Genomic DNA, 17,474 nt, shown 5'->3' with positions numbered 1-17,474 from the left:
GTTGTTGTCGTCCCCCCCCCCCCCCCCCCCCGCCCCAAGGCTTTGCCAAGTTGTACTTTTATGAGAGTTAGCAGTATTTCTCTCCTGGAAATACAAAATACAAAAGCATTGTACTTTCCAGCTAGGAGTGTGACCCATTTCCTCACAGAGGCTTCAGCATCTGTAGAGGCCGCCTGTGATGCTGAGTGGCTGAGGGGCAGCCAGGTCTCATGTCCCCAATGCTCTGAGCTGCAGCCTGACAGCAGGCAGGCAGGCAGGCCCCAGCCTGTTGTGGTGCCCAGGTGTCCTTCGAGCAGAGTGAAAACCCAACGGCCCTTCAGCCTGTCTCTGACTGGGCAAGTGGCTATCCACGTACACGAAGCGAAGAGAAAAACAAAAGCTATGCTGTGCCCTGTGTGTGTGCCGCCTGCTGAATCCGGCAACATAAAATGACAAGAGAAATGGGCAAGAGACAGAGATTTAATTGAATAAAAACTCCAGGCTGTGACAGGGGTGGGAAGACACAAAGCAGTAATTAACAACATAATTTTTTTAAATGATGATACAATTAATTAACATCCTGGGTAAGTGCAAAGGGGGAGGGGAGCATCTCTCAGCCAAGAAACACTGCGAAATGAAGGAGAGGAGAATCTGGTGTCTTTTGCAAACCTCTATGTGCTAATGGCCCGGGTTATCACAGCTTCAGCAAAGCTCATCACCATCCCCAAGGGGTTCCTTGCACTAGGGGAAGCCAACAAGCCAGCCAACTTTGAATTCCAGTTTATTCTGCATCAGCTTCCTACGAGTTCTCATCTGTGAGGGAGGAATCCGAGGCTAATGAAAGAAGAAGCCTGTTCATATCATTCATGCTTCAGGATGAGGAGGACTGATCTGGCCACCCTTGGTGGGGACTTGGGGGGAGGGAACCCGGGAGCTAAAAGCCTTCCTGGAGTGGGCCTTCCATGCCTAATGTATACCAAAGCTGAGGGAACTGAAGAGGTTGACCAGGGCACGGTTTCCTGAAACTGTTGGGATGTCCACTTATGGGACATAGTAGCTGTGACATGGAAGGGTCTCTCAGACAGGCAGTGTTATTCCATAATTCATGCAGACCACACCCTCCTCTCTAAAAGCTTGGAACGGAGCATCCCACCTGCCTGAGGGTTTAGGGGTGGCAGCTGGACATGCATTTGGAACCCACTTCTGGGAGGATGGAGTGCTCACACTAACGTCTATGTTCCTTATGACCCAAGGGACCCAACTGTCCCCTTCCCAGTTGCCCTGCTGTATGGCTGCAATGGTAGTCTCAGTGTGGTCCATCTAGAGTCAAGGAACACAACGAAGTTGGTTGCTCGCTGGGATTCTTGTCATGACCTTGTGGGTTTTCTCCGTCTCAAGAGTACTTCCAAATAGGGGACTGCCTGACCAGAAAGGCATATCAAGATATTTGGGGAGAACATCTTTCCACACCAGCCCCTAGCCCAAGGCTCATACTCGGTGGAGTCTAGACTCATCTACATTCACTAGAAAAGTGGACTGCTTCTCTTGCCACAATATCCGGTTGGCTCATTCCAATCTGACCACTCTTCTGGCTAGCAGGCAACGACATAAAGTTAGATCAGCAGAGAAACTTGGTGGCTTGACTTAAAACGGGGGCTACGTTATTAAATCGCTACTCCTATAGCATGGGGGCATAGGTAGAGAGTAAGACACAGGTATGAGGGTGGCTTTTGTGTTCTTGACCTTCTGTTGTTGAAAGGAGGGTTTTTCCCCAGCTGACTGGCTTCCTGCAAGTCTTACTGCGCTGAAAACCGGTACCGTGTAGCCCCAAGCGGGAGTGGTAACTCACCTTCATGTGTTTGCTTTAGACTGAGCAGATCACCCTGCGTCCAGGGCGTGGTGGGAAGGCCACTAGTCACTCAGTAGGAATGTGCTATTATAAATACAGTCACTCGTTTTTTGTTTTCTAAACTGAATTTGGCCTAAGGTAGAGATCTAATAGAAAAACAAACAAGCAAAGATCCTCTCACTGAGACAGAAACAAACACAGAATACCTATTAGTTAATAGAACTAAAGTTTAAGGTAAGTTAGTGACCCAGAGTCTGAACTAGTCTCTGGCTGACTGGGTTTCAACTAACAGGAGGCTCTTCACAGACAAGCAGACTTCAAAATGTGGTTTGGATTTCAAAATGCCCCATCCAGAGAAGAACACGTTATCTAGATTTTTCTTTGCTCTGTTTAGGCATTTTAAGCAGCTGCTTGGTGCTTTGTGGAATTATAAAGCTATGTATAACACAGAAATCGTTCTGGAACATATGCGCCTCCCTTCTTTACAATGGAGGTTATTTTTGAGAACCAAGCTCATGTTTTCAAACAAATGCGATCATTAACTGTGGCGTGTTGGAAAACATATGGCGTGGTTAGTTTCCGCGGGACCGTTCCTAAGGAAAGTGCTAAGTGCCCGCAAGGAATCAAAATGGTTCCAGCTGGGGAAAAGAGGGGAGCAGGGATCCCCACAGAGTCACAAACATGGCAGAGGTCTCATGACTTCAACGTGGGACAAGAGGACCACGTCTTGGCTTGTGTCACAGCAGTGAAGAGCTCCCGAGAAGAACAATCCACCTCAGACAGGCTCCGAGACTGATAGGTCCCATTCTTGCAGGATGCTGAAAACATGGCCACGGCTCCGGGGTGAGCGCTTGGTGGAGGCACGGAATTTCAGATTCAGTCTGCCTTTCCCCAACAGACCGCTTATTTTACATTGTATTCCCCAGAACCAACCTCTGGGCTCTCTGCTCTTTGTTTTATATCGCTAACCATTGTGTTTTCCTTTCCTTCTTGACAGCAGACCCAAACAAAGCGGAAAAACCACGAAAACATCACCTTGGGAGACAGAAAAGACTAAGACAGGTCTGATCACAAAGGACAAGTGTCTCGGCCTTGCCCTGCACAGGAGCAGCGAAGACCATGGGCTGCTGCTGCGGCAGCGGCGGCGGCGGCGGCCATCACCGTGACTGCACAAACACTGCGTTTGGACGACTGGAACAAGTGTGAAAAGCACGTTGCTGAGTCCCGTTGGTGGCTCGGCTGTGCGGCTCATGGTGTCGGAGGTGGTTTCGGAGATGGGCATGAGCTCTCACTGTCGAAGCTGGCAGCTCGGCCCTGCCACTGTGGGGAGAAGAAAACCTGGTTATTGATTGCTGGGGGTGGGGTGGGGATTGATATCTCAGATGCGCTGGACCATGCACGGTGTCCACCTCTCCCGGCCTCAGTAAGCTTTCTAGACCTTTGCTGTCAGCCATGCAAAACAAAGATACAAGCTCAGAGCTGTTTGCAATGCTTGGTCTTTTAGAAAAGATCTAGTGCAGACTTAATTTCAGCTTCCTTTACAATATGGAGTGTGTGTGTGTGTGTGTGTGTGTGTGTGTGTGTGTGTGTGTTTTAATGCGGTGCAATGACTGAACCATTTCTGAGTGCTTCGGCCATTTTTCACACACTGAAAATCAGATTATGTTAGCAGCAAAGAGAGGCAGCATGTGCCCTTACTGCCAAGAACCTGCGATCATGAATTATTAGTGATTTGTCTGGGAGCCATTAACACAGGGGAAAAAGTAACCCTGGCGCTGCTTTGGTCGGGGCTCTCTTCTTCAGTCTTAAGGCATCCTCTGAGCACCTGCACTGGCTTGTGAAGGGGCAGGAGGTGAGGAGACACAGCCCGCCCATTCCCTCCACACTCCTCCTCCCCGAGCCCCTCGGAGCCCCCGTTGAAGTGGGTGATGTAATGAGGCGTAATGGAGTGAAGGAGCACAGAGGATGGATGGACCTGTGCCTGGAGCCATTCGACCCTTCTTGGGATGAAAAAGCCCGTCATAGCTTTGTGATGTTTTCTGGGCAGAGATCTGACCCTGTGAATATCCCTGACCTATCTGGCAGGGCTTAAGCTTCAAAGTGATTCAGGGTCCGCTGCTCACTCCTTTGTGCCTGGGAGAGCCGGTGCTTTCTCATTGCCTGTAGAGCAGGCTCCAGAAGGAGCGGGGAGAGGGAGAGAGGGATGGAGAGGGAAAGAGGGAGGTAGGGCGGGAGGGAAGGAGAGAGAGAGAGAGAGAGAGAGAGAGAGAGAGAGAGAGAGAGAGAGAGAGAGAGAGAGAGAGAGAGAAAGAGAAAGAGAGAGCAAGTGCGAGCGCTAAGTGGTCTAGATGGCTTTCTGAACCACAAATCCAGCCCCTTTCTGCTTCTCATGAGCTATAGGGATCTCTCTCCTGAAGAGATGGAGCCGAGGGAGCATGCATTCAAATGCTGTGGGAGGAGTCCAGGACAAAGTTCCCCTCTCTCAACAATCTCCAGACGGAGCTGAGATACCTGAGAAGTAGACCATTTAACTTCAGTACCGCCTCCACAGTAAACGGGACGCCTACAGGGCCAAGGAGAGTCCATGCTTCTTCTCTGGGTTACTTTCTCCTTAGTTCTCCCTGAACAGTCACACTGAAGGTTTCTACAACATCCTTAAGGGCTGTAGGTGTGGATGACAGCCATGGCATGCCCCTGACCTGAACTATCTCAGTATGTCAGAACCAGGGAACTTGTAGACACCAGTGAACTTGGGACACAAGTAAGCAAACAGAAACACAGAGAAGTCAAGATCCAGACAGTTAGGGGCAGAGCCAGGACTCAGTCAGGTCTCCTCACTCCCAGCACACTGTCCTTTCTAGGCCATCCTGCCACTGTGCTGGCGTGTGACCACCCACTAGGGGAGGAAAGAGACACACAGTATAAGCAGAAGCCTAACCTCTTCAGGTCCACACCAGGTACTTACTCCTAACTCCAGTGGCTGTCTCTCCGCTTGCAGCATCCACGTGAGTGAAATCACAACCGAGGGGTTCCCTGGTGAAATATTTTAGATACATAAATGCCTGGTTCTTGAGCCAGCCCCCTGTGACTTCTGACTCCAGTGTCTCTTAACCAGAAGGTGACATGAGATGGCTCCTTGTGTTTCCATTCAGCGGAACTCCAAATCACTCCCGTCCCACCTCTAGTCAGTGCAAGGTACACAGCAATTACGGGGCTCTCCCCTGGGTGAGCATGCCACTTAAACAGCCTGACCCACAGGCCAGGTCAGAGTCGAAAACACCAGAGGAGTAGGCGAAGGGCCTTGTTCCTTCCTACAGCAGCCCAGAGAGCAGTCACACAGAGCGTGACTGTTTATTTGGAACAAATGAGGGACCCTGGCTCCGCTCCTGGCCCCTGAGTTTTCCTATGAGGATCAAGGGAAGAGATGGACTTCATGGACAATGCAAAGGTGAGTGATACCAGCGGACTCATCAAGGTGCCTCTGAAATGTCAGAAAACCTGTCCCCAGCACACCGGGAGCTCGCTGTTCTGGGGCAACTGTGTCCTGCTCAGGTCCTTTGCTGTATTGAAATGGGTAATGTTCCAACCGCGATCTCGGAATCTATGTCGGATGATCTGGAACACGGTCCTTTGTTCATGAAGCACCTTGAATAAGGTCACTGGTCAAGCCAGCTGGGGAGGGGGCGCGGCAACAGTGACATGTAGCCCTGGGAGGGAAGGTACTGGCTATGGCTTAATGGATTTTTATTCATGAGAGATCCAATCAGGGAAGAAATGCCTTTCCAGTTAATTTGTTCCCCTCAACCTTAATTTTAAACCCCGAAGAGTCGAGCGCGCAGGGTGCTCTCTGTTCTCATTAATAAAAAAGAAGTGATCACAGCGCTGGAAACTCCACTGAGAGAGGTGTGAGACAAACAGGAAGGGTTTTGCAGAGATTAGGCCATTCATCATCTCGAAAGCTGGGAAGATGTCTTTACGGGTTGCACAAATACAAGATCTGAGTTGGTAGCTAACCAGTCCCAAAGAGGGCAAGATGTGAGCTCACGGGATGTCTGGAGGACACGGGTGGAAAGAAGCCCAGGAACAGAGTGGCGAGGTCTTGTTAGCCGGGCAAGGCTGTAGACGCAGTTTTAGAAAGGTGCTTTAACTGTGGGTGTTAAGAGGGGGCAGTAAAACCACCCCGGTGTGGACTGCCGGAGTTCTAAGTTGCCATGACAAATGTCATCTTCAGCGTCTCCTCGCAGAGAGAAGCAATCCTCTGAGCAGAAGAAAATGAGAGGGGAGCGGGTGGGGGAGGGGCGCTCTCCCCGCCGCCAGGTCGAGGGGAAAAAGTAAACCCAGAGGATATGAATCAATTTAATCTCCTTTTCGTTTTCCATATACAGTTACTTTCCCTTTACCGTCTCATCAAATATTCATTTTCAAGGGCTTCGCTCCGCTTTATCTCGCCTTTGTCATCTGGACCAGACAGTTGGAGTTTCTCAAAGAAAAGGCCCTTGGAATCAATTATTTGGCTTAATTAGACAGTATTCATCATGAGTCCAGGATCAGGGCCTGGCTCGTCTGGGGTACTTTGCACTTCGCTCCGGCTGCCGCTGCTCTGATGGTTTCTTTTGTCAGAGGCCAGAGGCGGGCGGGAGGGCCTGGCAATGTGACTCTCTATTGCAGGTTGCATACGGGAGAAACGCTGTGGTTCACCATGGAGGCCCTGGGCCCGTTTGCCCCTGAGAGTCAGCACTCACCATTTATCAACCCGGAAACCAAGGGCCAGAGGAGGGCAGTGAATTACTTAAAGCGCCACAGCACACCGAAGGCCTCTTACGGCACATTCCATGCCAGGCCCCCAAACTGCTTGAAATTCTATTCTTAAATGCCTCCACAGTATTATACCACCGGGGAAGAGGGGGGGATTAAGGCATCGCTTCCTGTCCCTGGGTTGAATCCACATGGACTTTGGTGGGGTGTTAGAATGGCTTCGGGTTGGCTCGTGCTCTGCCCACGGGGCCTACTTATGACTGGGAGTAGGACCCTCACTACTTCTGGCTGAGAGGGCAGGGCTCCACACAGGGAGGAGGAGCCCTGGGAGACTGGTCTCTCTCACTGAAGTACCACAGGTGTGGTAAAAGCTCGGCAGCCACAGGCCTGGATGGGAAGCCCTGAGTTGGCAGGATCTTTGGCCTATTCCTCGATTCTGCCTCAGGGCTTGGGCAGACTAGTCCGGCTCCCTGGAAGCCACCTTCTCCAGTAGATTTCAACATGTCCAATCCCCTTAGCTTTTGTTCTTTCTGGGGACGACACCTGGAACAATAGTTGGGATTGCTGTACCCACCCTGAGAAAGGAAGGGTGTCGCAGGTGCGCTGTGCCTTTTCTGATCGGAGTGGGAAAAGTGGGTTACTCTCAAAGGCCATGTGGAAGAAGGGAGAACTCTTTAGTTTGGAATTAAAGGTTTCCTGTTTTGTACAGTTCTCTAGTGCCTGCTAAGATGGCGGAATTATCACCAGGCTTTCCAGGATGAGCTGGGTATGAGATCATGAAGCCAAAAGCTTGACTGAGCACCCCAGCACCCAAATCCTAGCACATTTGAGGAAAAGCAGGCCTGGGGACCACCAAGAGAAGAAAGGGGAGGGGATTTAGGGGGTTGGTATTTTAGGGTCCAGGTTATGGGAGGTCTGGACAATGGGAGCCAGTGGTGGTTCTTCCGAAGGGCAGAACCAGGAGCAAAGTGTCCAGGTAGATGTGTCCTGAGTCTGGGAAGAGCACAGGAGCTTTCATCTGTTGGGTTTGGTGCAGGTTGGACAGACAATAAATATCCCTCAAAGCTGCCATGGAGAGAGGAGTGAGGGGCTCAGAGGAGGCCAAGACTGGAGGCCTGGCTTTGTTCGAGTGCAGGCCTCCAGTTTCAGCAGGGGGGTGTGACACGTGACACCATATTCTCTCTGAGCTACCGTAAGAAGCAGCGTGCAGCAGATAGAAGTGTGCTCTCTGGCTATCTCCGTGGATGAGATGCTCTGCCAAGCAGGAGCTGTCTGGAGCCTCAGGGAACTTACTGTTCCGACGAGGGTGGAATTCCTTGCCAATTCTGACCTCACCCCCTTAGGGCTTACTCCTCCAGGACTAAATTGGCCCAGGAGCTTTTGAAAGCTTTTCAGGCCTGGCACAATGGACTTCCGGGAACTTCTTCGGAGTTCTTACTTTCCATTAAGAACTCGGTGTTGCTTTGGAACTTTGTTATTTTTTGAGGCAAGGTCCTGTGTAGCCCACATTGGCCTCAGACCTGCTATGAAGCTGAGGTGACCTTAAGCGATGAATCCTCCTGCCAAACACTGGGGTTCCAGGTGTGTGCCACCACACAACACCTGGCTTTGGGCAGTGCTGGAGATGGAACCCAGGGCTTCATGCATGCTAGGCCAGGCGTCAACTGCACCCCTAGCCCATCGCTGTCACTTCTGAAATGCTCACAGTGCTCAGGGACTTTGCCAGGCAGCCTCTATCTGCTTTCTCATCCGTGTGTCATACACTGGGTGTTCCCCAAGTCCCTTTCCATAAAAGGCGGAGGACTCCCAGCAGCCGACTGCCATTCTCCAGCCCACGCCATCATGCAGTAAACATGCCAATGGCCAGGCAACCTCACCCACCTCTTTGAAGGATTTCTTTACCTCCACCAAGGAGTGCCAGTGTGCAATGGGCTTCCGTGGGTATGCCAGCATCTCATTCCAGTGGTCCCTGCCAAGGCCTTCAGCGTTGATCCCCACTCTACAGACTCCTATGATCTCATTGTGGCCAACTCTGAGGGAGAAACAAAGGTCTTAGTATTGGTCATTCAAAATGCTACCAGAAAAAGAGGTCCTTTGGGAGAGGGACGCTGTCTAGTACATCTGACTCAGAACCATGAGCTCTGAAGATCAGTGCATGTTAGGGTCTTCAGCTGCCAGTGGCCCTGAAGCTTTGCCCAACCTCTTATGGTAAGGGACTTAAAGAAGGGAGCGAAGGCTACAGACTTACTCGGAATCTCAGGAAACAGTGGCAGAAGGCCCCGCTGGGTGTTAGGAGCCCGGCTCTTCACTTATTTGACTTGGGAAGCATGTTACAACCTCTCTGGAGATCCCGACACTTGGAAATAAACCAACCTGCCCTGAGCATCATTTCTCCATACCGCTAGTGGCTAGGCTTCGATTTATTCACTCAGCAAGAACATAAATCATCCCTCAAGTATGTTCGTCAAGCACCTACTATGCCTGAGAACCTGAGCTGAAAATCTAAGGTTGAGGCTTTATTGTGTGATTTCTGCATCCTTCAGCTAAAACGATACTTGGGAAGAGTCATGGGAGATGAAGTGGTTGAAAATGGATCTGAGCCAGCCTTGAGAGGGAAGAATCCAAAAAAGAGAAAAGAAAGGAGGGGGAGTTAGTGGGGTGGTAATTTGGGGTCCAGGTTATTGGAGGTCTGGACAATGGGAGCCAGTGATGGTTTTTCAATGGGGCAGGACCAGGAGCAAAGCGTCCAGGCAGATGGAGGCTGACTTACGGCCAAGGGTGATGAGGGTTGCAGAGCCATCCTGCAGAAGAGGAGATGCTAGAGAGGCGTTTGCAAGGGCAGAAGATGGGGCTTGGCAAGTAGAAGAAAAGTAGTCAGGGATGGATTCAAGCAAGCTGGCGGGTAGAGATCCCCCTGATGGGAGCAGGCTGGGAAGGGAAGTGGGAGCTTTTGGTAAGGGGAAGCCCATGTTCTTCCTCAAATTCCCATGTGTTTCTTTAAGTGGAGCCATATTTGAAACTGATGGGTCCTGAACTACAGGTCTAAAGTCAAGGGCCCCTATGCTGCACTGGAGGAAGGTAACCATTCTCCTCTGGGAAGGCACCTACCTATCGTAGTCCATGACGGAGATGAGCAGGCTCACTTGGTCCATGTTTTCTGGGGGGATGTCAAAGATGATGGCCTCGTTGTAGACAGGGTTGAGGGTGTTCTTTTTTATGGTTGTTTTCTTCTTTTTCAGCCTCCGGCCGTCGCACAGCAGGGACACTTTGACGTAGGGATCTGTGCCAGTGAGGGCAGTGCAAGAACGTGGTGCGTTAAACAGATGGTCGTTTCGTTTGTTTGCTTTTCGACGCAGGATCTACTCTGTAGCCCAGGCTGGCCTCAAACTCATAACCATCTGCCTGCCTCAGCCTTCCCAAGTGCTGAGATGACAGGTGTGAGCCCTCAAATAGACAGATGTTCTTGAACAGCCTTTGCCGCAGAGGGACTGGATCCCACTGCTGCTCATCAGATGGGATCGGTGGGTTAAGATAATTAAGTCACTTTGTATTTATGTAGAACACCTGTCTCCGAGGACGCTCCACACTTAATAAACGCAGTCTTTAGCTACCTTTGTATTCTTGGGAGAATGCCTAATGGTGTGTCACTAATAGGAAAACTAGCCCCAATTTAGACAAGACACTTGTCGATGGTTATGTGGTTCCCAGCCCTGAATCTCAGCTGCACCATGGCTGGAGAGCTCAAAAGAGCATTGAAGCTAACAAAGGCCCCATTTTTTCTTTCACCTATACAGAATCATTTCCTCTGGAGGTTTGCCAGTTTTTCAACCAAAAGATAAAGGGGGCAAAAATAGGACTCAGTGCTGCCCAAGGAATAGCCACGGGGTAGAATGAAGCCACAGCATCATCAGTCACAATGCCGCTCCCGTCCTTCCCACTCGAAGGCATGATTTTGGGTCCCGCTGTCCCAATAATCTCATTTCCATTTGGAATCGAGAGGCAGGGAAGTGGCCCTGCCTGCTGCTTCCCTGGAAGTCATTTCCTGGCCTCTTCTGAGCAGTGAAGCAAGGAGGAACGGTGGCCAGGAGAGTGAGTGAGCAACCCCCAGAGACTCGGGGCAGCTGGTTGACATTTTATTTCTCAGTGGGATCTTGGATTCTCTCCATGCTGCAAAAAAGATGTCTTTTTATTAAACTCCCATGTTCCTCCTAATCTTCTCTCCCCTTTAGCTTTCTGAATGGGTATTTCATGGTCATCTTTCTACCCTGAAATTTTCTACTCATCCAAATGAAGGGACACCTATTATATCCCATAGCACAGGTGTCTCAGTCACCATCATAATTAGTATTTATGCTGCACAGCTCAAGAAAGAAGACAACTCACAGGTAATAATAGCTTTGAGACCTCGATGTGCTCAGACACCTTCTTGTCCAGAAGCCAGGGCGCATGTGAACCTGTTAGGAGGTACGAGCCAAAGTAGCCCCTCTCCTGGCCTTGTAGTTCTGAGGTAAGCAGCTGTGCCTCCTGGACCCCTGAGCACCCACTAGGCCTCACACTGTTTGGCATCGTGTAGGGGAAAGGGCAGATGAAGGCTCCACTTAGAATAAAAACTAGACACCCACGAGATGAGCCCGACCGAACTCCCAGCCTTGAAAGCATTCTCATCGACGTCCAAGGGAGCTGCTGACTAACCAGTATGGCGGTGGCAGCTGTGCCTTAGCCACGGGGACACTTGGGTTTATGGAGGAGCTGGGGAGACCACGAGGAATTTAATCAACCTCCTGTCCTGACTGTACACTTTCAGGGCCCCCCATTCTAGGGAGCATTTGGTAAAGAGGAAGAAGTGTTGAGAACTTGTATGCTACAGCTGTTTGGTTCCCACGGGCTCCCTTCCCTGTGGTTATTCCCCAGGACATTGCTCAGGTCACCACAAGCGGAAAGAGCCAAGCCCAAGACCCATCTTTAAATATTCAAGTCTTTCCAGCTACACACTGCTTTAGAAAGTGTCTCTAGGTTTGCGCCACCGTGTTCCTCCTCTATTCCTGGGGTCAGACACTCCATTCAGAACACATTTCCATTTAAGGAAAATATAGGCATAGCCACTTGTCCCATGAGCCACTGGGCCGGTGCCTTCTTTCTGAGCTCTGGCCATCCATGCAAGGAATGTCTGGTTTATAGCATTCAGTGAGCAGATTTCATTCTGCAGGAACTGAGCTCTCACCAGCATCCAAGAGGCTAATCAGAGAGCCGAGATGACTGCTCCCCAGGGTGCTTCTGGGAAATGTCTGTGGCGGGGAGTGAAATGGTGGCCCCCGACGATCCTTGAGGTCTGTTCTTCTCTATGATGCCCTGAGCACCAGGGGCCTAAAGTCCAGCACTGTATTCCTGCCTCATTGTGTGGGAGTCATCAGAATTCAGCATTTGGAACATGTTCTTGTGATAAGAGATGTCTATCACCAGGTTTACTTTCCATCTCCCCTGCAAAACATTTATCACTGATATCTCCATTTCATAGGCAGAAAATGGAAGCTTAGAGAGATTAAATATCTTGCCTGGGAGTTGGTCCCAGGCCTGACTCCAAAGTCACTTTTGACCACTAGATACAAAGCAGTGTAAACCAAAGGCATCGGAGACAAAAGAGTTAATCCACACTTTCGTAGCATACTGGTTTTTCTAATTATTTTGTACTACTTTTATTCTCGTGGTTCTAGGAGATAGGCTTAGATAGTTGATTCTGGGCTAGTGTGGATCAAAGAGAGTAGGAAGATCTTTGGTTTTAGAGGTCAGTGCCAGACCTCTAAGGCTAGAACACAAATTAAGGAGCTCTGTTTTCTTTCCACTTTAGTCCAATGTCAGACCTGTCTGGGCTGAAGGCAACCACAACCTCAACCTCACAAATAGATTATGTATCATGAGGTGCCCCCGGGCATGCGGGTATCCACTTCATCACCTTGGGCCAGATTCATATGCTATCTGTAAATCCATTTATTTACTGTTCACTTGCTCATTCATTAGTCCACATTTCATGAGTGCTTATGATGTTTCATGCATTGCTCCAGAGACTTGCACATATCAATGAACAAAATATGCATCTCTGGTGTAAAGGAGACCCTTGCATTTACAGAATCCAGCCGAGATTTAACATAGGATTCCAGACCCAGGTAGGGACGAGGGGAAGCTGTGAGGGAGAGGTTAGAACTTAACGTTAAAAACAATCCCTTCCCCCCAGACCCTCTGCTTTACAGCAGTCCTTGTTAGCATCTGTGGCTTCACTCCGAGCTCACTCTCTAGCACATCAATTTGATTACAACAGAGAAGACAGTGTTCGGGACTATGGCAGCAAAATCCTATTTCCCTCAGCCGCCTTGAGAGTCCTTAGTGAATTTCTGTCCTCATGTGCACTTATTTTGGTATTAAAATGAAATCTACATTGGCTGTATTTGGGGGAAGCTGGCTTGGTATTGCCGGAGAGCTTTTTCCCATGTCAGCAGAGGTTCATGACGCTCTCTGCTGCATCCTGATGTGAGTCAGATGCTTTGGGGGAGGAAGAGCTGCTTGGGGGCCCTTGGTGAGGGCTTTGAGGACTCAAGTGGGGCACTGCAGCGACTGTGGGAGGCTGGAGCAGGGACTTGAAAGGATTCAAAGAAAACTCAGTTTCCAAGTCCCCAGACCTCTTCCTCCATCTTCACAGGGTGTACCCGGGCCCAGATGTTTTCAGCTGGACCATCAGCCTCTCTCTCATTTTATTCTCTGCCATGGAGGGTACTGAATCCAGGGTTTTATTCATGCTAAGCAAGTACTCTCTCTAGCACTGTGCTACGTATCTGGCTCTTGTGTTTTTGGGACAGGGTCTCACTACGTAGCTCACGCTGGCCTTGAACTTGCTAGATGGCTCTCAAATTGAAGTCTTCTTGCTCCAGCCTCCCAGACTCTGGGATTCAGATGTGTACCACTATGTTTTTCCCCACTATCATCACCTTTTCCTGGCACTTGTAATCATATTTCCAGGAAAATAAATAGTGAACACAAAAGAAACACATGGAAAACTATTTTCTGTATTTTCATTCAAGGTCAGAGATGCCTTCCGTATGGGTTTACACTGATAATCAGAATCATTTTAAGAGCCTCTTGGATGGAGGTCTTAGGAAACAAACCAAGCCTCTTCCCATATTCAGCATCCTGATGCAGCCCCCTGCACTCTGGGAAATTATCTGGAAGCCTTCACTAATACACATCTCAGGGCCGTTTGAACTCACAGTGGGGAGGGAGGTTTCCAGGCATCAAGCTACTGCTTTGTTAACTCAAAACACAGGTAAGTTCCCTTATGATGGTGGTTCTCAACCTCCCTGATGCTGCGACCCTTTAATACAGTGCCCCATGCTGTGGTGACCCCCCCCCCAACCATAACATTATTTTCATTGCTATTTCATAACTGTAATTTTGCCACTGTCATGAATCTTAATGTAAATCTCTGATATGCAGGATATCTGACATGCAACCCCGAAGGGGTTTAGAACTGGTTTAGAACCGCTGCCCTCTGGCAACCTGCAGAGCGGCAGGAAGGACTGAACCTCTTGTACCACGTCAATCCTGCAAGTTTCTGCAGCCGCCTTCACCCAAGCGTCTCCCCGCGGCTGGAACTGCACTAGATTTCTACTCAAGGCAGCTGCTGTGGTGCTAAGACCGATGCAGGAGCTTTGCAGGAAAACCACAAATACTCGAACCTAAATGCACTTTGCTTTCCAGTGTACCCACTCCTTTGGTGAATGCAGTTTGCAGACTGTGGCCCCAGGCCTGGGTGAACCTGCTCTCTCTTCCACTTACTAACGCTTACATTCCAACCCCATATAACTTCTGTAAGTCCTGGAGCCCCATGTTAACTGGGAAGACTGCCCCTCCCCAAGAATGAGGCTAATAGGAACAGTATCTACCGAGTGCCTACAAGTGCGTGGATTACTGGGCATAATCTGAATTTGACCAGTGCACGGGACTGACACTCCCCCTTTTCAGATTTTAAAAAAACTGCTGCAGTTTAGATCTTCAATGTCCCTCCAGGATTTTGAAGCCCTGGTCCCCAGCCTGTGGGACTAGTCATGGTAGAAACTCTAGGCTCCCGGGGACGTGCTCTTGAAAGGGATATTAGGACCTCGATCCCACTCCTCTCCCCTTATTTCCCAGCGGGTACGAGGGGAACAGACTCCCCTAACAGGTCTCCTTGCCATGAGGTACTGGGCTGCCACAGGCTCAAAGCAAGAAGGTCAGATGACTACGGGCTGACACCTTTGAGCCTGTGAGCCAAACAATCTTTTCCTCCTTCAAGGCAGTCCTGGCAGATCTATGCCTACACAGAGGCAGAAGACCAGTACAGAATCCACATCTTTACATAGGAAGGAGGTGGCAGAGGAGGATTCAGACACAGGCAGTTTGCCTCCTAAGGAGAGTGGCCACTCTCACCCTGTCTTCCTGAATACTCTTCTAAATCCTGCTGTTTGGACTTCAGGGAGGCCAGATGATAAGCCCCGGACAGGAGAGGTACCTGAGTAGCCTGTGATGTCCATTGCCTTGAGATTGCGACACTTGATCACTGTGAGGGTGAGCCTGCCTGCTGTGGGCAGGTAGCAGAGCGAGAACATGATCTCTCCCAGGTCCACGCTTTCCTGCAAGAGAAGCAGATGAGAGAGCAGGTGAGGCGTCCTTGCGTTCCTGGCAATGGCTGTGGGGAACTCTGGAGCCCAAAGTGTTTGGAACCGCAGGAGTCAATGAGTTTAAGACCCAAGGGACTGGTCTCATCTGGGGTAACTGGGAACCAAGGGCAATGATTACAATGATGCCCCTTCAGATACTCACCTCTTCAGTGTCCTCTCTCTCTCTCTCTCTCTCTCTCTCTCTCTCTCTCTCTCTCTCTGTTTTAAATTTTGAGACCTGTTTGAGGCTCACCTCAAGCTTGCTCTGCAGCTACAGATGACCTTGAACTTCTAATTCTTCTGCTTCTACCCTCTGAGCGCTGGCTGGGCTCACAAGCTTGCAGCGTCATAACTGGTTTCTGAGCTGCTAGGTGAGCACTCTGCCACTGGCGCGGCCCGGCAGCCCATCCTTCCTGCTTCTGATCAGATTCTGGCCCCATCTGTGTATATCCTGCTTTGGACACTAGCTCTATGCATGCATGCCATGGCTGCAGACCTTTGGTGTTTATATGCCCTTGCCCTGTTCCTGAGCCTTTGTCATCCCATCTATCCAGTCATGTGGTTAGAACACACACTCCAGCCCCCGGAACGTTCTTCTTCCAGGACATCTGCAACTCTTTTCTGCTCTGTTTCTCAGCTTATGGTCTTTCCTGGCCCGGCTGCCATGGCCCCAGGCTCTATCTTCCTGTCTAGAAGTAGACGTGCAAGGAATCCATACCCTGCTGAGGCCATTCTGCTTACCAGCCAGATGTACGCTTGCCATCCCGTGCTTTATGACCCGCCTCACATCCAGTTTGTCCTCTTCCCTTAAATGTGATGATCCTTCAGAAATACATACACGCTCTGTTGCCTCTCCTACCCCAGAATCATCCTGACTCGGGATCCCTGGAAGCTTCTGAGAGAGCAGAGTGTCCCTTCCTCGAAAGTCATAGCATCTTTCTAGAGAGATGGCAAGCATGCCCATCTGTTGTAGGAGAGAGGGCTTCAACAGATTGCTTTCTCTGCCTGCTTCCTATTTATTGAAAGGGGTACAGACGGCTTAGAATTCAAAGACATGGAACTATCTCCCAGAGGTAGGTTAGGGGAGGAGGAGGCAGAGGAACAAGATGATGCCAGAGTTTGAGGTGGTTCTGATTCCAGATGGGGCCTTCTATTGTTCATTCATCCACACATTTATTCAGTCAAAAATATTTATTGAACACCTGCCAAATGCTGGGTGTTGATTTATAGGAGAGAACAAAGAGACAAAAAAAAACCCTACCTTCACAGAGCTTACAATTAGGGCCATAGATTATATATATATATATATTTGGGGTGTTTGTTTGTTTGGAGACAGGGTTTCTCTGTGTAGTTTTGGTGCCTGTCCTGGATCTCGCTCTGTAGACCAGGCTGGCTTCAAACTCACAGAGATCCACCTGCCTCTGCCTCTCGAGTGCTGGGATTAAAGGTGTGCACCACCACCACCTGGCACTATATATATATATATATATATATATATATTTTAAAAGGCAAATGAGTTAGTCAGAAGTATTAAGGGGAAAAAAAGTCAGACAGAGAAGGTAGGTAATAAATTACTGTGGGGAGGTGATCCTAGCAGAATTTTTAGACAGTTAAGTCAGGTGTACTTCATCCATTTGTTCATTGATTGGTTCCTCCTCTTCCTCATTCTTCTTTTCTCAGATTTTTTTTTAAAAATTTTTTAATTTTATAATTAATTTAATTTTACATATCAGCCACGGATTCCCCTGTCCTCCCTCCTTCCACCCCCCAGCCTTCCCCCCAATCCCACCTCCTCCAAGGCTAGGTCTCCCCTGGGGATTCAGCTCAGCCTGGTAGATTCAACTGAGGCAGGTCCAGTCCCCTTCTCCCTACACCAAGGCTGAAATGTCTCAGCACAGGCCCCAGGTTCCAGATTTATTTATTCCACTTTATGTGTGCATTTTGTCCATGTGCCTGGTGAGTCCTAGGCTGCTTTCTCTCCGTGAGCCCTAGCTGGCACTGCCAGGTGGGAGCTCCTATCATGCCTGCCTCACACCGGAGGAAACGAATGTTCCTGAAGGTAAGGACTTGCCCGAGGCTGCATGACTAGCAAGTCCTTTAGTGCCACACAGTCAGGTGTCAATGTCCCTGCTTAAACACCTCAGCTCTTCCCTTGCTCGGCTTCCGAATCAAGACTCCGCTTCCTTGTTTGGGGGCTTTCAGTAACA

At 49.7% G+C, this 17,474-nt stretch overlaps 1 protein-coding gene across 6 annotated transcripts in view; it reads right to left on the bottom strand.

The window, feature by feature from the left end:
• Positions 1-233: 233 nt before the first annotated feature.
• The window catches only part of Syt6 (synaptotagmin 6), a 59,990-nt gene continuing 42,749 nt past the window's right edge, over positions 234-17,474 (bottom strand). For 2 of the 6 annotated variants that reach the window (XM_028877332.2, XM_037206952.1), the window contains exons 4-7: positions 15,120-15,240; positions 9,692-9,863; positions 8,465-8,615; positions 236-3,148 (exon numbers count right to left, since the gene is read on the bottom strand). In XM_028877332.2, coding sequence (XP_028733165.1) covers positions 3,077-3,148; positions 8,465-8,615; positions 9,692-9,863; positions 15,120-15,240 — 516 coding nt within the window. In that variant the 3' untranslated portion in view covers positions 236-3,076. Of the gene's footprint in view, positions 3,149-4,793; positions 4,862-8,464; positions 8,616-9,691; positions 9,864-15,119; positions 15,241-17,474 lie in introns of all 6 variants that reach the window. The other 4 variants (XR_003735378.2, XR_003735380.2, XM_028877328.2 and 1 more) reach the window with 4 other exon arrangements.

Source organism: Peromyscus leucopus, chromosome 6 (genome assembly GCF_004664715.2).
Source record: "Peromyscus leucopus breed LL Stock chromosome 6, UCI_PerLeu_2.1, whole genome shotgun sequence".
Classification (NCBI taxonomy): Eukaryota; Metazoa; Chordata; class Mammalia; order Rodentia; family Cricetidae; genus Peromyscus; species Peromyscus leucopus.
This window is presented reverse-complemented; position numbering and strand designations above follow the sequence as displayed.